Raw genomic sequence first — 21854 nt, forward strand, 5'->3', positions numbered from 1 at the left:
TAAAGAGAAAGATCAATCCTCGTGTAAGGTTAATCTATTTGTAGTGGATAACATTGTTTCCGCATTGATTTATTCACAACAATTGGTATCAGGGCGGGGTATACGACTTAGGATTTTGAGTTTTGGTAAAGAACCATAGTGCTCAAAATTTGCATAGACAAGGTGTTCGATAAAATTCTCAAGTGAAAAATATTTTTTGGGTTATTGTGTGTGACTTCAAAATTGGCTCCCAAGATGTCAAATGCAAGGTTTGAAGTAGAGAAGTTTAATGGGAAGAATAACTTTGGGATTTGGCAAGTCCAAGTAAAGGACATTCTCATCCAACAAGGTTTGCACAAGGCTTTAAAGGGGATTAAATCTAAGGCGGTGAGTATGAGTGAGGATGATTAGGAAGAGTTCGATCTACATACTTGTTCATCAATCCGGTTGTGTCTTGCTAATGAGGTCATGTATAATGTGATGGGAGAAAATACCGCTGCCGGTATTTGGCTCAAACTAGAATCTATGTATATGACCAAAAACATGACGAACAAGATGTACCTTAAGAAGCATCTTTATCGGTACATGATGGTGGATGGTTCAATGATGCAAGAGCACGTTAGTGAGTTCCGTTGACACCTAACGGATTATTTAAATGTTGGCATAAAGATGGATGATGGGGATCAAGCGACATGTTTAATATTCTCTTTGCCAGAAAGCTATGAGCATCTAATGACTACATTTATGAACAGAGAAGATGTTGATCTTGACAAAGTTTAGAGTGTACTTCTTTCTTATGAGTTAATGAAGAAGACACGAGTAGATAATAGCATTGATCCAGGACAAGGGCTAGTGGCAAGAGAAATGTCATATGAAAAGGCTTCTACAAGCAATGAGAAGTCTAGGTCCAAGTCAAAGAAGCCTTTGACATATGTGAAGTGTTATAATTGCAATGAAAAGGGACATTACGCAAGTAATTGTCCTCACCCGAAGAAAGATAACAAGTACAATGGTAAGAAGAAAGGTAAGGCTAAAGTTGAGGCAAGTTTTGCTTCAGGCTCTGAAGGGGACAATGTGAGTCTCTGTGTGTCCACACAAGACTATATGGCTGAAAGGTGGATTCTTGATTCCAGATATTCCTACCATATGTGCCTGAATAGAAAGTGGTTTACTTCTTATGAGAGTATTGATGGTGGTTCCGTTTTGATGGGTAATGACGTCGCTTATAAGACGGTAGGAATTGGAACTATACGAGTCAAGATGCATAATGGTGTAGTGAGGACTTTAACTGATGTGAGGCATGTTCCTGAGCTAAAGAAAAACCTTATTTCTCTTGGTACCTTGGATTCCAAAGGCCACAAGTTTGTGGGGGAAGGTGGATTCCTAAAGATTGTTAATGGCTCTTTAGTTGTTATGAAGGGTCAAAGACATGGAACCTTGTATACTTTGATGGGTAGTATGGTAATAGGCGATGTAGCAGTGGGTGCATGTAGTGATGATTCTGAGTGCACTAAGATGTGGCATATGCGACTAAGGTATATGAGTGAAAAAGGTTTGTCTGAGTTGTGTAAGCCAGGGTTCTTGAAAGACTTGAAGAAGCCAAGTATGGGGTGAGCATTGTGTCTATGGGAAGTAGTGCAGAATTAGGTTCAGTTCAAGCATGCACACGACAACAAGCATCTTTGATTATGTGTATACGGATGTTTGGGGACCCTCCAGAGTGGCTTCTAAAGGAGGTAACCGCTATTATGTCTCATTCATTGATTATCATACTTGCTATGTGTGGGTGTATATATATGATGAAAATGAAAGATGAAGTGTTTGAGATATTTAAGAAGTGGAATGAAAGGGTTGAGAATCGCACAGATAGGAAGGTGAAGACTCTACGGTCTGACAATGGTACTAAGTATACCTATGGGCCTTTCCAAGAGTTTTGTGCACAATAGGGAATTGCAAAACACTGGACAGTCAGGGGCACGCCTCAGCAGAATGGAATAGCAGAAAGGATGAATATAACCTTACTTGAAAGAGCTAGATGTTTGTTGTCTAATGCCAGTCTAGGCAAAGAGTATTGGGCAGATGCAATGTCCATGGTGTGTTACATGTATAATTGGTCACCAGTTCCAGCTATAGATTGCAAAACACCTTATGAGGTGTGGTCAGGTAACCCAGCTGATTATAGTATTTTGCAAGTGTTTGGATCGACTACTTACTACCATGTGAGGGAAAACAAGCTAGATCCTAGAGCTAAGAAGGCCATATTCTTAGGCTTCATAAATAGGGTAAAGGGATACAGATTGTGGTGTCTAGAAGACCACAAGTTCTTGGTCAGTAGAGATGTTACCTTTGATGAAACTTCCATGTTATCTTTCAGTAAGTCGGAAAAAGTTGGGCAGAATGGTGAGTCTATAGAAGTTCAAGCTACTGAGCTTGAGTTGTCTGATGCAGCAGATAACTGGTTGGTTCATGATGAGGTACCATATCATGGAACCACGCAACAATAAGAAGAAAAGCATGAGCATCCGCAACTTGTAGTGGCTAACCCTAGGCCAAAGAGACAAGTTAAAGAAGTGCACAAGTATGGGCACGAGAAACCGGTGAAACACTATGGTCAGGTGGATTTAGTGGCATATGCACTGAATATTGAAGATGATAAGCAAAATAGCTTCAAGGAAGCTGTTAGAGATGCTCATTATAGAGATTGGTTGGTTGATATGTAAGAAGAGATGGAATCTCTTGATAAAAATCACACATGGGACCTAGTTTTATTGCCAAAGGGCAAAAGGACTATCGGCAATAAATGGGTGTTCAGAAAGAAAAAGGTCCTTCCTAAGTCTGACAGTATTGGGTACAAGGCAAGAGTGGTAGCAAAGGGTTTCTTATAGAAGGAAGGAGTCGACTACAATGAGGTATTTTCCCCAGTGGTCAAACATACTTCCATTCGTGTGTTATTGAGTTTAGTTGATCACTTCGACTTGGAGTTATAGCAACTTGATGTGAAAACTACTTTCTTGTATGGGGACTTGGAGGAAGAGATCTATATGAGACAACCTGAGGGTTTTGTTATTGCTAAGAAAAAGGATCATGTGTGCAAGTTGAATTGGTCACTATATGGTTTAAAACAATCGCCAAGGCAATGGTACAAGCGCTTTGACACATTCATGATGCAACATGAGTACACCCAAAGTAAGTATGACTATTGTGTTTACTTTCGTAGGCTTCGTGGTAATGACTTCATCTATCTCCTGCTTTATGTGGATGACATGCTTATTGCTTCAAAAGGCATGGTGGAGATAGACAAGTTGAAATCTCAACTTAGCTCTGAGTTTGAGATGAAAGACTTAGGTTGAGCCAAGAAGATATTTGGCATGAAGATTGATAGAGATAGGAAGAAGCGACGGATAGTTGTATCTCAGAAGAAATACCTTTAGAAAGTAATTTCTTGTTTTGGTATGGAGAATGCAAAGTTGGTTTCTACTCCTTTGGCTGGGCATTTTAGGCTTTCAGCTAAGTTCTCTCCTAGTTCGGTGGCGGAAAAAAAGCATATGGCTCATGTTCCTTATGTTAGTGTAGTGGGCAGTTTGATGTATGCTATGGTGTGCACACGCCCAGACATTTCACAGGCAGTTAGTGTTGTAAGCAGGTATATGGAAAATCCTAGGAAGCAACATTGGGAGGCAATGAAATGGGTATTGAGGTACTTGAAGGGTACCTTAGATGTGGGATTAGTTTATGGTAGAGGCACTTGTTATATCAGTGGGTATGTAGATTCAGATTATGCAGGTGATCTAGATAGACGACGACCGACTACTGGTTATGTGTTTATGATACATGGTGCACCGGTTAGTTGGAGGTCTATGCTACAGGCTACAGTTGCTCTATCTACTAGTGAGGCAGAGTATATGGCAGTGGTAGAGGCAGTGAAAGAGGCATTATAGCTTCGAGGTCTTATGGATGATATGGGTATTGAGTAGAACAATGTTACTTTGTATTGTGATAGTCAGAGTGCTATTCATTTGGCAAAGAACTAGGTTCGTCATGCTCGGACCAAGCATATTTATGTCCGTTATCACATTATACGGGATGTCATTGAGGATGGTGATGTAGCACTTGAGAAAGTGGACACCCATGACAATCCTGCTGATATGCTAACAAAGGTTGTCACTGGAGTAAAGTTCCAACACTGTTTGGACTTGCTCCAAATCCTACATGTTTGAAAGAGACCTTTGTGGGCATGGCCCTTCGGGGCTGTTGACGGCGAGTTCCGGGACTAGTACTTATTGCTAGATGTGTTCGGCTCGGTTTTATCTGTTAAAACCTCACCGAGGTGGAGAATGTAGAGAAAAAAGTGAACAGGTTGTTAGGCACGCCCGTGCTCTAAGTATGCCTGGACAAGGGCGCGCCCGCACTCCTCTCTTTGGCGAACGAACTGATAGGGTTATATACTAAAAGCATTACTTTTGTATTAACTCTAATTCTTTATATTTTGAATGAGAATCATATGGGCAAATATTATGCATATTATATATGTTATTAGTTATATGCATGTGTCTAACACAGAAAATCATATCATCAGTACCTTATAAAGTATAAGTAAACGTTCACAACCTAAATGGATTTGGACAAACCATTGGTACGATTGTAGTATAATCTGGTATTAGTCTATCTTGACTACAAGATTACACTAGTACACTTTGTATGTATTGAACAGGACCAAGTGAGGTTGTTTCTCTTTATGCTAACTATATAAGAGAACAAACACCTCTGTTATTATGGATGCTTGTCCTCTTAATCCGGATATATTAATAACGGGCACTTACGTGCATTGTACATTGCTTTAAATCATCAACGAGTGATATTCATTTGTGAATCAACAAACTTGATGGATTGGGTAATGACATTGTATGTAAGGTGTGCTGTTGATTATAGAAGGAATCCGTGACCCGCAAGAAGTCGGGTTGATGATGTCCCCTTGAAGAGCTCATAAGGTTGTCATGTAAACCCTGCAGGTGGATTTAATCCGACATGACAATGAGGTTGAGTGGTACTACTCAAGGACATAAGAAGTTGATTAATGTAATTGTCAGTAACTTGACTTAATCAACGGGCATTCGATATCTTAAACACGGGGAGATCGACAAGCATATAATATGGAGCCCATAAACATAACACGTAATTTGGGATTAGGGCGGTAGTGCAATAATGGCCTTTAGTGGAATAAGCCATTTGTTGACAGACTTGGGCCGTGTGTTCTGGGCGAACATGGGAAGCCCAAGCCCGTCAAGAGGCCCAACCCTAATTTCTCCTCATGGTCCCTGTTGTAGCCTATAAATAGAAACCTATTTCTCTGGCCGTTTTCACCAAGTTTTTGCTCAAGAAAAGTAGATCTAAAATTGGTTCCAAATTATGTGAGTGAGAGAGGCCAAGAGAGAAAGAAGAGGGTGGTAGATCGTTGCCCACGCAACGTCCATTGCATTGATAGGAATACAACAAAAGATCAAGAGGTTGATTCAGATTCGTAGATCTTGGATTCTCAGAGTTATCTTAGCCGATCTAAAGGTATGATTTCTATCCAAAACCGTGGACACCCCTTATTCCGCTGCGCGTGGGTTTTTGCAGTTTGTAATCATTTGGTGCAACCATAACGGTTCCTACACGAACATGTTGTTAGCGCGTCTTGGCGCTAACTTTTTTGGCCAAGGGCAGCGCCCGCACCCCCCAATCAGATTTTAGCGGGACTTATTTGTTTTTGGAAACAGTATAAATATAAGTTTTTTCTGTAAAAACTTAACCTAACCAAAACCAAGAAAGAGAGAGATTGTAAGAGAGTAATTCTTAGTGAGTTGAGTGTTCATTCTTTGTGAGTGAATTGAGAGCTCTTGTAATATGTTACTCTAGACATCTAGTAAAGCTTGGAACTCGCAGTGTGGACGTAGGCAAATTGTCGAACCACGATATATCCTTGTCTTGTGGTGTGTTCTCTTTTATATTAATTGTTTTACTTTATATACTTGTTTAATTGACATTGAGAAGTTCTGGGATAGTACTTCGAGGGTTTTGAAGTCTTATCTAGAGAGAAGGGTCAATCCTTGTGTAGGGTTAATCTATTTGTAGTGGATAACGTTGTTTCCGCATTAATTTATTCACAACAAAAAGATTTTTTTTTTTTTTTTTTTTTTATTGGGGGGACTCTTAAAATTCCACATTATCAACTCCTATTAAAATAGGAATTCATCTACTATTTAAAAGAGAAATTTTAGCACTTCTAATTAAAATGGGAATCCTTCTCCTATTATCCTTTTCTATTGAGAAATCAAATCTAGCACTTCTAATTAAAACGTGAATCCTTCTCCTATTAAAAATGGGAATTACACTTCTAAATTAAAACGTGATCTCTCCCCAAATTAAAAAACAGGTTTTTAAAACTTAATTAAAATAATTTGTTGAGAAATTAAAACGGAATTTTAAGACTTGATTAAAATAATTTGTTAGGAAATTACGGGTTAGCGACAAAAACACGAATTACGATTTGTTAGAAAATTTCTATATATATAATTATTATTGTTGAGCAAGTGTTTAAAAGAGCCAGTGCGTTTACACGGGTATACTTTCTAGTATATTATTAAAGCTCCCGGGTATTTTTCTAGCTCTCTTACAATTCCACATCATCAACTCCTATTAAAATGAGAATTTTTCTCATATTGAAAAGAGACATTCTAGCACTTCTAATTAAAACGGGAATCCTTCTCCTATTATAATGGGAATTTCTCTCTTATTGAAAAAGAAAAATCTAGCACTTTTAATTAAAACGGGAATCCTTCTCCTATTAAAAACGGAAATCACACTTCTAAATTAAAACGAGATCCATCCCCCAATTAAAAAACAGAATTTTAAAACTTAATTAAAATAATTTGTTGAGAAATTAAAACGGATTTTTAAAGTTTGATTAAAACAATCTGTTAGGAAATTAAAACGGGTTAGCGATGAAAACAAGAATCACGATTTGTTAGAAAATTTCTATATGTATAGTTATGATTGTTGAGCAAGTTTTTAAAAGAACCGGTGTGTATGCGCGAGTCTACTTTTCTAGTTAATAATATAACAACAACAACAACAACAACAATAATATATTATTGAATCAAGAGTAAGGATATTCTAACTGAAATTCCTGAATTTTGCACATACAACACAACTAATAGAATAATTATTCTTCTTCCTAAATTGGATTTGAAGTCTCAGCATCTATTATGACATTCAAGGAATCCAAACTGCATCTATTAATAATACTAATTTGATGTTAAATAGTTTATGACATTCAAGGAAATGCATGCAATAATGAAGAAGCATCCAATGTGTTACGTAACGAAGAAGCATCCAAACTGTCATAGCAACAATTGAATGGTTTTTGTAATTAAAACTAACATAATTTTTTACGTGCGAATAAGTTGTTTCGGCAGTAAACTGCTTCAACACAACGAGAGCAATGGTAAAGAACGCACTAAGAAACAGAGGAATTTGATGTTGGGGGAGATGAAACTGAACCAAGATAATGGCTGCCTCCGTACCCAAGATCTATTTTCTAGGGATCAAGTTTCCACGTAGTTCCTTATGAAAAATAGTTTGGTATTTATATAGGTAGAGTAGAGAGTTCTTGTAGCTCAAGTAATCTTGCAACTTGAGTAATTGTGGTAGACTATAACTCTCAACTGATAATTATCTCTTTGATAAAAAATGAATCTGGACATAAATCAATGTACATTAGTGGCAAGCCATGTGGCTAAGGTTCAGCCTTAGACACATGAGTTAATGGGCCTGTACATTGATCCATGGTATTGCAAATTAGGCTTTAGCCCTGTCGATTAAATGAATAAAATAGAGACCCCTACTAATGGACGTTTGTCACGTAGGTGGGGGTCGAAACACCGCCCCCTCTTTGGCATGCGAACAAAGTTCACATGGCAAAGAAGAGAAGAAAAATCAAGGAAAACTTAGAATAAGAAAAGAGTAAGCAGAATGTATAACAAAGTGTCGTGTGAACGTAAACAATAGGAAAATGGACAATTGGAAAAATTCGTGAATTATCGAAAACGAAATAATGTCAAACTAACGTATATGTGACGCATTGTAGTTAAAAAATGGCTGAAAAATGTATAGAAAAAATTTCGAAAGAAATTGATTGTCGAAAATTGTACCGAACGCATTACGTAACAATACTACGAAAGTTGATTTCAACGACGTGTGCCACCAGAATAGCGATACTAGGATTAGACCATTGAAAATAATAGTAATAAGAGGAAGTTAAACACTAATCGGACTCAAAGTGTTCGGATGAGATAAGAATGTGGAGTAGATAAGTATTGAGAGTAGAGATGAAGTTGAAGTTGTAGAAAAATCCCACCAGCACTAGAAAACCCGCTCGTAAACCCTATATAAGTTGTTTGGGTGAGGACTCATGCAAACACACCAATGATCTTGTTGGAGAGGTTAATATGAAGTGAGAGAGACTGTACCACCAATGGCTACCTACGTATTCAAATCGTTATCTGGAATCAAGTCTCAAAAATGCACGTAATTCTTTGTTTGAAATGATTGTTGGGTATTTATAGGAATCTTATTGCTTAAAATACCCTTTCCTTATTTGATGAGATATTTTCCTCTTTGTATGAAATCTTTCCCAAAGCTTCATATGGAAAAAATCCCTTGACATATCTTCGGACCTGCTATATATAACTTGGGTGCCATATTAGTGGGGCAGTGTCATTACTCCAATAGGGGGCATGCCCGAATGCCACACTAGTAAGCAAGCGGGACTGCCACAGTAGCGGGCAAGCAAGCCTGCCTCACTAGTAGGCAAGTGATGCCACAGTAGCGGGCAAGCAAGCACGCCTCACTAGTAGGCAAGTGGGACTGCCATAGTAGTGGGCAAGCACGCCTCATTAGTGGGTGGCTCTTATAGTAGTACCCAATGATGGTCGTTCGTAGGGGTATGAGTACATTGGTACATACACCACCCCCTCTTCATCAGATGGAATTCGTTCCTTGCGGCGAAGAATAAACATAATATTACTGCAAAAGAATGGAACAGTGTGATTGAAATATCTGCGGTGCAAGTGCATGACAAAGCTGATAGTAGCAACCGCCCGTTTGACATGGCATCTGTTAATGCTAGTGTTGGTATTGATGCCAAAAAAGTCGTGGAGTGGGCAAGCAAGCACGCCTCCTTAGTGGGCGGCTCTTATAGTAGTACCCAATGATGGTCGTTCGTAGGGGTACGACTTTTTGGTGCATAGAGAGAGGTGTTGAAAATGCAAACTCCATGACTTTTTGGTGCATGGAGAGAGGTATTGAAAACGCAAACCCCGTGACTTTTTGGTGCGTAGAGAGGTGTTGAAAATGCAAACTCCACGACTTTCTGGTGCATGGGGCAAGATGTTGCATACGCAAACCCCACGACTTCTTGATGCATGGAGTAAGGTTTTGCAAACGCAAAACTCCACGACTTTTTGGTGCGTGGAGTAAGGTTTTGCAAACGCAATCTCCACGACGTTGTGATGCGTAGAGTAAGGTTTTGCAAACGCAAACTCCACGATTTTTTGATGCGTGGAGTAAGGTTTTGCAAACGCAACCTCCACGACTTTTGATGCGTGGAGTAGGGTTTTTCAAATGCAAACTCCACGACGTTGTGATGCGTAGAGTAAGGTTTTGCAAACACAAACTCCACGACTTTTTGATGTGTGGAGTAAGATTTTGCAAACGCAACCTCCACGACTTTTTGATGCGTGGAGTAGGGTTTTACAAACGCAAACTCCACTATTTTTTGATGCGTGGAATAAGGTTTTGCAAACGCAAACTCCACGACTTTTTGATGCATAGAGTAAGGTTTTGCAAACGCAAATTCCATGACTTTTTGATGTGTGGAGTAAGGTTTTGTCAACGCAAACTTCACGACTTTCTGATGCGTGGAGTAAGGTGTCGTAAACGCAACCTCCACGATTTTGAATTTGTATAGGCCTTGAACCCAAAACGAACTGAGCACTTAATGGTTGATTTATCTGGCTTGATAAAAACACATCCTAATCCAGAACCGGATTTGTTGCGTGAGCCATCCGTGTAAACAATCCATGAATCGGATGAAGGGTCAGTATGTTTTGGCAGGGCTTCCTCGCCCCCAACTATAGCCATTTCGCTATAGATACCGTTGTCTTGGTTGACTTCGGGGACAAAATCATCGATAGGGAAATCTGCCATTAGGGATGCAAGTGCATGACCCTTTTTTGAAACGCGAGGTTCAAAATTGATGCTATAAGCACTTAAGTAGATATCCCATTCCGTGAGTTTACTTGATTCCTGGGCACTTCGGAAAACTTTGCGTTGAGGATATTCCATGTATACTTTGATCAGTCTTCCTTGGAAATACGGCTTGAGGTGTCTGGCAGCATGAACCAATGCTAGAGCAATTTTTTCAATTCTCGAATATCTACTTTCTGCCCCCGTTAGTGTTTTACTAATGAAGAAGATCGGACGACTGTCTTCTCCTTTGATGAACAGGACTGCACTTACTGCAGTATCTGTAGCGGCCAAGTAAGCTCTAACAGGTTGCCCTGTAGCTGGGCTGGCCAAGATTGGTGGCGAGATCAGGTAGTTCTTGATTGATTGAAAGACATTTTCACAATCATCATTCCACCTTGCTGGGTCTTTTAACATCTGAAAGAAAGTATGACACCGGTCCGAGTATTTAGAGATGAAACGATTTAGTGCTGCTAAGCGCCCTGTGAGCTGTTGAATTTCTTTTTTTGTTTTTGGAGAGGGCATGGCTTGAATAGATCAGATTTGTTCTGGGTTAGCTTCGATGCCTCGACGAGTCATCAAATATCCTAGAAATTTTCCTGATATCAGTCTGAAAGCACATTTCAAAGGATTTAGCCACATGTTGAATTCGTCAATTATGTTAAAAATTGATTGTAAGTCAGAGATGTGATCGCCACTGTGCTTGGATTTTACAACTATGTCATCAATGTAAGCCTCCATTGTCTTGCCCAACATATCTTTGAATATGGTGTTGATTATCCTCTGGTACGTAGCCCCTGCATTTTTTAAATTGAAAGGCATAACTTGGTAACAAAAAATCCCTTGGTCAGTGATGAATGCAGTTGCTTCTTGGTCTTTAACAGCTAGCGGGATCTGGTGGTATCCCGAATACGCAACCATAAATTATAAGCGTGGGTAGCCAGACGTGGCATCTACCAATTCCGATATTCGTGGAAGAGGGTAGGGATGAATCGGGCAAGCTTTGTTAAGGTTTGTGAAATCAATGCACACTCTCATTTTACCATCTTTCTTGAGCACTGCAACCACGTTAGACAACAACTGCGGATATGAAACTGGCCGTATGAACTGAGTTGAGAGTAACCGATCAATTTCCTCTCTGACTTTGAGTTTTCTATCCGGAGCCATGCGCCTAGGCTTCTGCCGAACTGGCTTGATGGTAGGATCGATGTCAAGTGTGTGGCATGCAACTTTTGGGCTGATTCCAAGCATCTGCTCGACTGACCAAGCAAAGATCTTTTTGTTCTTTCTGAGGAGTGCTACCATTTCTTTTTGTTCATTTTCCATTAGTTATGCCGATATGAAAGTTGTTTCTCCGCCTAAATTCCCAATTTGAACTTCTAAGAGGCAGTCGATAATCGGCGGTCCTCCATTTTTTGAATTAGCAATATAAATACTGTGCATGACTGATTCTGATTTAGACACTACTTGCGAATTATTGAGAATTGTATTTCCCCGCATATCCGACTGATGATATTCCTTCAAGACTTTTTCGTGACAGCTGTGGGAAGCCATCTGGTCACCGCGCACCTTACAAATTTTGTCAAGAGATGGGAATTTTACTGCCTGGTGAAAAGTAGAGACTACTGTGCCCATGCTGTGGAGCTAGTCTCTTCCTAGGATTGCATTGCAAGGGGACTTGCAATTCATCAGGAGGAATTCAATGTCGATGGACTTGTCCATAAACGTGACTGGTAGAGAGACTCTTCCTACTGGGGTTGTTGCGGTTCCGTCAAACCCAATGATTGGAGTATTTTCTACAATAATTAAATTTTCTAACAGCTGCATGTTTTTGTAGCAACCTGTAAAAATGACGCTGACAGAACTTCCAGTATCTATCATGATGCGCTGAACTTGCCATAATCCAATGAAAGCTGAGATGACGATAGCATCATAATGAGGATGATGGACGTCGATTAGATCTCTATCACTAAAATATAGGGGACCAGGCTCTGTGGTTTCTGAACGAATTCCTTTAACAAAATCAATGTTATTGACATGATAAAATTCCCACAATAAACCAAACTTGGCTCATTGTTCACACTTTTGCCTTGTTCGTGAAACATCATTGATTTTGGCATGACCAGCTAGTATGACATTATGGCTAGTAATTGCTACATTTTGCTTCACAGTTTTTGAAAGCACAAACTCGTCTAATTGTCCCTTGTCGACTAGCCTTTGTATTTTTCCCTTGAGAGATCTGCACTTTCCTATTTCATGGCCGAAATCATTGTGCAAGTGACACCAAAGATTTTTGTCACGTGTAGACTTAGTGTTTTCAGGTAAGGGTAGCGGAGGAAAAAGTAAGTTGCGTCCCTTGATCTTTTCATATATCGCATCGTACTTGGCATTTAATGGAGTGAGCTTCATTTCCTCACGAACTGTGTTAACCTTGTTGTATTTTGACTTCTGTTGTGGCCCTTCCAATATGTTCTGCTTCTGTTTGCCTTTTCCTTTGTTTGAGTCTTTACTCCGAAAGTCTTTGTCTCTTGAGGCTTTTGATCTAACATCTTCCTCCACGTTAATGAACTGTTGTGTTCGTGCAAACAAATCGAATTTTGATTGTGGGGGGTCCCGTACATGGGAGTTGTAAATTCCATTTTTATCGAAATGGACTCCTTCCTTGAATGCATGAATGATCATTACGTCAGGGACATCGGTGACCTCTGCTTGCACTTGGTGAAAACGAATTACAAATTTTGCCAATGCTTCATTCTTTTGTTGCTTGGTGTTGAGCAAGATGTTGACATCCTTAGGACGTATCCAATTATGCTTAAACCGATCTGTGAACTGGTTCGCTAATTCCTGAAATGACGCGATAGATTGAGCTGGCAAGCTGGAAAGCCAACGTAGAGCTTCTCCTTTTAACGTAGACGGAAAAAGTTTCCACAAGAGGTCTTTACACCATAGAATTAGCCTGTTTTTAAACTCCATAACATGATCGTTCAGGTCTCCTCCTGCTTGGTTGAACGTAGGAAGGTCTAGTTGTTTAAATCATTTCTGATGCTCTGCATTTTGTATCTTTAGGGAAAATCTCCTGATGACATCTTCATTCACTGCAAGGTCTTTCCATTGTGCTTCTGTGACACCCACATTAGTCATTGTTTTCTTGATGATGTCTTTGATTTGTTGTTCCGTGAATGGTGCGCCTGTGGCTTCTAGATTTACGACTTGAGGAGTAACTTCACTACGTTGCATCTCACGGTGTTGTCGCCCCCAGTTGTTGCTTGCTTCTATATTTGACTGGTTCCTTGGGCTGCGAGACCTATGCCAATAAAACGGGCTAGGCTGTCGAACTTGGGAGTCATTTCTTTGGTGTCGCCATATTCTGGGCTGACCGTCGTTAACTTGTCTGTATCGGTTTGCTACATTCAAGCCATGTCTAAGGTCATGTTGCAATTCGTCTCTGAGGTCCTGATCTTGGCATCCATCATTGCTTCTTATGGTGGATGTTGTCCGCCTTTCTGATTCGCTATGATCAACATTCAATGATCTTGTCATGTTATGACCACTTCTACGCCTAGTGTTGTTGGTATTTCGAGATCTGAATCGTCTTCTTGAATGGGATGAATGTCTGCTTGACCTTGAGTGATGATGCTCAGGGACAGGCTCCAATAGATGGGATGTACCGTAATTAAATTGTAGTCGGTTGGATACACTCCGATTTTCACCGGATCTGGGAGCTCTTGCCGGTGTGGAAGATGCAGCATCGGCATCATCCCTTTGTACTTGTTTCCCTTTGTCCAGTTCCTTCTGCAAGTAGTTGCTATGCTCCTTCTCTCTTCTGAACCTCTGACGCAGTATTTCTAATGGCACGTCTTCATCTCCTATCTCCATGTTTTCCGGATCTACTTCGTTTGCATTTGTAACATCTAGATCTTGAAGGTGAGTTACTGGAGCCTGAGATGGCAGACGTCTAGATTTGGGTTGTCATGGCACTTGGAGTTGAAAAGGCTGATCTTGTAAATCTGTTGCAGCAAGTTGTTCTATCACCTCTTGATTGATTAGTACTTCTGGATTTTCGTCTTCTTGTTGTTGTTGTGTTCTTGCATTCTTGTTCACCTGAGACCTTGTAGTTTTTGCCATTAATGGTGCTTGGAAGAAGGAACGTGGAAGATGGCCCATCAATAATGACCACGGACGGCGCCAATTATGTTTGGGTGAGGACTCACACAAACACACCAATGATCTTGTTGGAGAGGTTGATATGAAGTGAGAGAGACTGTACCACCAATGGCTGCCTACGTATTCAAATCGTTATCTGGAATCAAGTCTCAAAAATGCACGTAGTTCTTTGTTTGAAATGATTGTTGGGTATTTATAGGAATCTTATTGCTTAAAATACCCTTTCCTTATTTGATGAGATATTTTCCTCTTTGTATGAAATCTTTCCCAAAGCTTCATATGGAAAAAATCCCTTGACATATCTCCGGACCTGCTATATATAACTTGGCTGCCATATTAGTGGGCAATGTCATTGCTCCAATAGGGGGCATGCCCGAATGCCACACTAGTAGGCAAGGGGGACTGCCACAGTAGCGGGCAAGCAAGCCCACCTCACTAGTAGGCAAGTGATGCCACAGTAGCGGGCAAGCAAGCACGCCTCACTAGTAGGCAAGTGGGACTGCCACAGTAGTGGGCAAGCACGCCTCATTAGTGGGTGGCTCTTATAGTAGTACCCAATGATGGTCGTTCGTAGGGGTATGAGTACACTAGTACATACATAAGTGCTGGTGCAGCTCCCGCATATCCCAATCCATGAAAAACAGTGACTCTCATCAAACAGAACGTGGCAAAGACTCCAACACTGCTGCGTTATAATCATGTGATCCCTCTTCACGTCGACCACCAGGTACGTCTCTCTCGCTCTTCATCTTTGTTCACGAGGGTTCGTAACGCAAGTGGAGGGCACAACGTTGGGCTGGGTTCACAGATCATCCAAAATCTCTCTCCCAACGTTTTTTATTGCTTTGATTGTATTGAGAGTTACAACCAAGAAAAGCTTAGAGGATTTCCCTTAGCAGAGATCAAGTGCCCTGGTTCAGGTTGTACTCAGATTTTAGATCCTCTTGTACGTCGCTCATTCCTAGCAAAGAAACTATTCGAAAGATGGTGCCATATGCTTTGCGAATCTACCTTAACACAACACCAAACAGCATACCGTCCGTACCAAAATTGTTCAACTTTGATCTTGAATGAACGTGAGAAAAATCCTTCGAAATCTACCTATCATCTTTGCAAGAGACAGTTGTGTTTCGACTTTTGTGGTAAGCAAACTTGGCGCGGTATGTTTTTTTTTTTTTTTTTTTTTTATTTGATTTTATGCATGGCCTTTGAACTGTTGAATTTTGTCCTTAGGAATTCTCTACATGGAACATGTGGAGATGACAAAAAAGAAAATTGTTTGGTGTTCGGAGCAAATTCTTCATGAGCTGTTGTAGAGATGGTGAAGACGATGAAGGCCTGTATTCAAAACTAGTTTTAACCAAACATGATTTGGTGCAGCGCCCTCTAAGGAAGGGCACCGTACCTGTATACCATTGATTTGGCCCGGTTCACCCATGTTGACTTAGTGAATCCGATTTTTGAGCTATCTGACCCCGGTTTTTTTTTTTTTAGGTAGAAACGACCGTATTAAACGGGCGAAAGATAATCGAGAAGAAGAAAACTTGATGAAGATCGTAGATTTGGTGAGGTGGAAAGAAGGTGACAAATATAACGAACACACGACGCCACGGCGATGGTCACTTAAAGAACTACGGAAAATACTAGTACTTGAGAGATTTGACATGGACGAAGTGTATGAATTTGAATTGAAAGTTGAAGAAGGTGAAGTAGTAATGGCGTACTCACAATTAAGTTGTGGGAGTGTGATAAACATAAAATGAATAGCTTACCTACGAAATGAACGATGAAATCAAAACGTAAGTAAACTAAACTATTTTTGATGCTATGTTATCAAAGTTTCCTACTCTCAATTCTATCGAAATAGAGTGGAGTAACAAATTCGTTCCACTCCTAGTGCTCTAGCATGGAATTGTTTTCTAATCTAATTAATCAGTCTTAAGTCAATGAGAGCTTTACGAAGGTGATATACCGGGATACTTACTGAATTTGATTACTTGAATTTAACTACAAATGCTATGGAAATATGATTGTTTTGAATCTAGATAAAGGATTAGAGGGGAATTGAATCCACCTCGAATCCAACTTAATAACCTAGTATAGATTCTTGTATCTCGATTCTTACGTTCTTACGGCAAGAAATTCGAGTTCTAATCCCTAGTGTCCATGGCATTTCTACCGAGTACTAACTAGCATGTGAGGTCATCCACCCATTCTCATGGCGAATCACGACATTCTAGATTGGAATAGATTCTACAATGCTTCTACACTATACCACCAAGTTTTCATCAAGGCTTCATCAACCCCTCTAATGGAGGTTTTAGCCTTGAATCATTCCGCAATCATTCCCATATGAATCTAAACTACACATATTATCAAGATTCGAAATTTACTAATCTAAACTAAACAATGATTAAATTCTAATTAACAACTAAGAGATGGTAACCAACAATAATTAAAACTAGATCTAATAGATTGAAATAACACAATTCGAAATTGCTAAAACAACTATTTTATTTATCTAATCAATCAAGAACAATGATTCAAAGACTTAATCTAAAACAAGAATTGAAAATGGAACTAAATCTTAATTTAATTAATGAAAATAGATCTAGAATTATCTATATTATTTTAGGTCTAACTAGCTACCATTAACAAAGAGCTAAACTTTGGTTTTTATACTTTCAGATCCAAAAATCGTGCATGGGCTTGGAGCCATGTTTTGGGCCAGAGAATCAGGCCCAAAACCCAATTCTTTCAGTCCAAAAAGGCCTCTTCAGCTGCAGTTAGCTTCCACAGACTTTTCGTCCACTTCTGCTCCTCTGATTGGGTCAAGGCTCAGACCATTGGAAAGCTCTTTCCGAGCTGGTCGTTTTGACATAAGGTAGGCCCAATTCCGAGGTCTGAGTCCAAAGATACGGCTTTTGAAAGTTCTGCTGACTTGTGTGCTGTTTCAGCCCGTGTCGACTTTTTAGCTTTTGACCGGGCTTTAGGAAGGCTTTATTTTCTTGAATCTTGGCCTTTAATCACGGAACTCCTTAGTAACCGACCTTTTCTCCTTTATCTCACTAAAGTGGCACATTTCTGCACATAATGGACTTTGAAGCCTGAAATGCATAAAAACACGTAATCAGTGTTAACTCTTAATTATTACTCACATAATTGGTCCAAAAGTATGACTGTTAAAGGGTTAAAACTACAGTTTTGGGCTCTTATCAGAATGCAATTCCGTTGAGCAAGGAAATTGCGCAATTATTGGAGTGGTGGCAAATTGCACCGGGACAACTACCAATATTGTTCTGGTTAATCTTTACGAGAGCGCACCGTTTACAAAATGAATTTAACAGAAGGTTCGAGGCTTAAGAATTCTTCGCGTTGATACGACCGAAAGCCATACTGACGAAAGGGTACATAAAATTTGAAGTTGAATTCAAGAATCCAAACAGAAGTTTTAAAGGGTTCTCAAAAGTATATACCGGATGTGATAGATTTCTGTATCGCTTGCGAGGGAAGTGGAATCCAACAGAGTTTAAAGTGCCGAACAAATTTTGAGGTAAGCCAAAACATAAGTATTGAAAATTATATAACGAGTAAACTGTTGACTAACATGAGTTATTTTGTGTCTAACAGAAAACGCAAGTATACTACCAGACATTGAATTGGACAAGGAAGTGGAGAATAACCTTCATTTCTTCTTTCATGAATGTTCTGACGAAAGATTGGTAGATCTGAGCTACTTTGATGATATTGTTGATTTCCGACACTATGGGGGTATCGAACGACGGTCCGATAGGTCCAGGGAGACACATAGTGAAATGGTGAAGAAGAGTAAGAAACTCAGAAATGCAATATTTGGCAGCGATAGCGATAGTGAAAAAGAATATATAACGGAATTAACAAAGCGAGAATTAGTACTGAGCTTGCCAAGCACAAATAGCGAATTGTACAAAAGAAGATGTTTCACAAGAAAATAGGCAAACAAGAGAGACAACCGGCCCTACAATGTATGATGCCTCGAGGGACGAGATTACAATGCACAAAATAGCCCATACGAAATATAAGAATTCTCAACACAAAGAAGAAAAGGTATGTACCGTAGACAAATAGATATGTAAAACTGTGGGGAGATGTAATATCTCGCTCTGGTTGGTATATACATGAAAAGAATGGCTGTGAAAAGAACGAAACAGTGATACTTGCAAAAGATAGTGCAGCGAAGAACACAAAGTCGGTGAGAGAAAACAAACGGCAAAGCAAAATGCAGGAGCAAAGAATCCAACGACCACTGGAAAGTACTATCAGGGGTAATACTACTCACGGAGGAAAACCACAGAATTTGTTAACAGTAAGTTGACCGTTGAATTTTACTATTGCGTTAGGATAGTAAAGAAATTTGTGTCCAACACTAATCCAATGAAATTGGTAGATGAAGCAGAGATGGTCAAGTCTGGAAGACGAAGCGAAGGTATTGCCAGGGACCACGCCAATGGAGGGGATCGAAAAATATCAAAAATGTGACCAGAATACGAAGAATATTACAGAGCAGTGTCAATGATCTTCGATAGTATGAACTAGGTATGATAGTATTTTTTATCAGTTATTGCAAACTTGTGATTAAGTTTGAAAGATTGATGAAATCAGATATTTTTCGCCGCAGGTTAAAACGGCGGTAGTACGGACGAAAGAAATTCACGAAAAAGTCGTGAAGAAAAGTATCGTTCCGAATGAAGTCAATGCCGTAGAAGAAATAAAGAAAGTGAAGATATTTAACCGAAAATTGGAAAAAGCAAACAAAGTGTTAAGCGGAACCAACAGAGAGTTAGAAGACGAAAACAAAGACTTAATCACGCGGACGGAAGAAGTAGAGCAGAGATCGTATCAATAATTTGGGAAAGCCTATGAGATAATGGAAGAACACAAACACTTAAAAGTAGATGTGATAGAATTGAAGTCACTCGTGGGGACCAAAGATTAGGAACTTAAACGTGCGCAAAAAGAGGTAGAGAAAAATAACAAGCGAATGACAGATTTAACCGAGCGGCTCGGCCAAGATCACGTGCAAATGGCACATTGTGAATCATCCATAAGACAATTGACAGAGACTTTAACAGAAATGGGAGATGAACTAGAACGTGAAAAGATGAATTACAAAGATTTGTACGAGTTGTATATGCGAAAAGTTGGTAAGGAACTATTGGATTTTCCCAAACCAATGATCATATGATTGTGCGTATGTAATACCATAGAGCTAAAAATTCTTTTTATGAAAATAAAAATAAAGTATGTGTTGGCAATTGAATATCACTGTGATGTCAGATAACATACCTGCGGAAAACTGACAGTGTTGTTAATTTATGTAGTTGAAATGGAAAAGAATGAGACTCCCCCATGTAGAAAGAAACGCCCCTAATATAAAACCATTAGAGAAAGTTATTGAAAGGCAAAGAGGACATGATCGTCCTCAATGAACGTAGCTATTCAGGTGTCAAAATAGTTGTACCGAACGTGAGGCAAGGTCTAACAACTGTTGGAGTTGTCACCCTTGCACTGGGACCAAAACAACGTCGTTGCCTTAGTAGTGGAATTTGCACAGATATTGTAATTTGGGAGTATTGCAATAATTGTACCGAGAAAGAATAACCACCTTATTTACTCAAGTAGGCATGAATGCGACTTACTCGGACCGAAGAAGGCATAATATGGATGACCTCCCTAGAATTAACGTTAATGAATGACATTGTTGAAAGGAAGAGTACAGAAGAATAGAGTAATGTAAAATGACAAACAAACATATGAGAATGGAATTTGAATGCCTTTATTGTTGGATAAAATAGAACAAACTACATAGATGGATAGATTTGTTATTGATGGAGTGAATGTAAAAATGCAAAAGATTTCCTAATGGTAAAACTTGCGAAGGTGGTAAGCATTCCATGGCTTCTCTATCATTCTTCCAAAAACAATACGGAGGAAATATGACCCTTTAGATGCTAGACGATCTATGATGTAAGGTCCTTGCCAATTTTCTCCAAACTTTCTTGCTTAAATAAGTTTTGGGTTTCTACAAAGAACCCAGTCCTCAGGAGCAAAAGACTTATGACGGATCTTCTTGTCGTATTTCCGTTTCATGTCAGCTTGATACTTAATAAGCTGTTGTAGTCCCTCAGAGCGAACCTCATCAATAAGAGCTTTTGACTGAGCCAAAGTATTGTCATTGGAGCCTGTTTCAACAGCAACTGGCCGAGATGTATTGGAGACCAGTTCTGTAGGTAAGACTGCTTCAGCACCATATGCAAGGTTAAAAGGTGATAATGCAGTCGAATATTTTGGCGTTGTCCTATAAGCCCATAAGACAGCTGGTAACTCCTTGACCCAATTCCCTTTGGCGCCAATCAAACGTCTCTTTAAGTTGGCCAAAATCACCTTATTGGTGGCTTCGGCCTGCCCATTTGCTTGCGGATGATAAAGTGCGGAGAAGTTATGACGTATCTTCAAATTAGTACAGAACTGACGAATTTCTTCAGCATCAAACTGTTTACCATTATCTGATACAAGTGCAGTAGGGATGCCAAAACGACAGACAATATCTCTCCATAAAAACATCTTGGCGTTGGAAGCATGGATTTGAACCAAAGGTTTCACTTCTACCCATTTGGTAAAGTAATCGGTTGCCACAAGTAGGAATCGTATACTACCTGGAGCTTTAGGTAAAGGGCCAATAATGTCTAAGCCCCATTTGGCAAATGGCCATGGGCTAAGCATGGGATGCAACTCAGTAACAGGGAGTTTACTCATATTGTCGTGCTTTTGGCATGGCTCACACCTCTTAGATAGGTGTTTTGCATCCTTTTGCATCTGTGGCCACCAATAGCCTTGTGGTATAACCTTATGAGCTAAATTTCGTCCCTTAGAGTGCCTTCCGCATAAGTCAGAGTGAATCTCTTCCAAAACTTGAAGTCATTCCTATTTTGATAAGCATCCCAACATAGGGTTTAAGTCAGAGCCTTTGCGATATAATTGCAAACCTCCGTCAGTAGCAGATATCATAAAAAAATTCCATGAATCGCGTTTGATTCTTTCAGCGAGTTTTGGTTCTGGCGGAAGTGAAGAAACTTGCAAGTATTGGATATAAGGTAGACGCCAATCATGCTCATCGGAGATCACCACTAGTTCCGATAGTATCACATTAGGAACTTCAGGACTATCATCTGCTTCATGTACCAACTCACTATCTGTTTCTGGAGCGAACTCAGGAGGAACAAATGGATCTATGGACTCTGATGGAAGATCCAAAGTACGGTCATGTTGTGAATTTTCCATCTCCCTTTTCTGCTTTTGAGTCATGATTGGTGAGATTATACGTGGGTCGTATTTCCCTATTGCATATAAGCAAAACAAGTAATTGCTTTCATGTACATACAAGT

The 21854-nt window shown here is 39.7% G+C and overlaps 1 protein-coding gene across 1 annotated transcript; it reads right to left on the reverse strand.

Moving 5' to 3' along the window:
• Positions 1-12336: 12336 nt before the first annotated feature.
• On the reverse strand, positions 12337-13239 carry LOC147474691 (uncharacterized). The gene has a single exon (XM_086585163.1). The coding sequence runs from the start codon at positions 13237-13239 to the stop codon at positions 12337-12339; it is 903 nt and encodes a 300-aa protein (XP_086441289.1).
• Between the last annotated feature and the right edge of the window lie 8615 nt (positions 13240-21854).

Source organism: Coptis chinensis, chromosome 9, assembly GCF_015680905.1.
Source record: "Coptis chinensis isolate HL-2020 chromosome 9, ASM1568090v1, whole genome shotgun sequence".
Taxonomy (NCBI): domain Eukaryota; kingdom Viridiplantae; phylum Streptophyta; class Magnoliopsida; order Ranunculales; family Ranunculaceae; genus Coptis; species Coptis chinensis.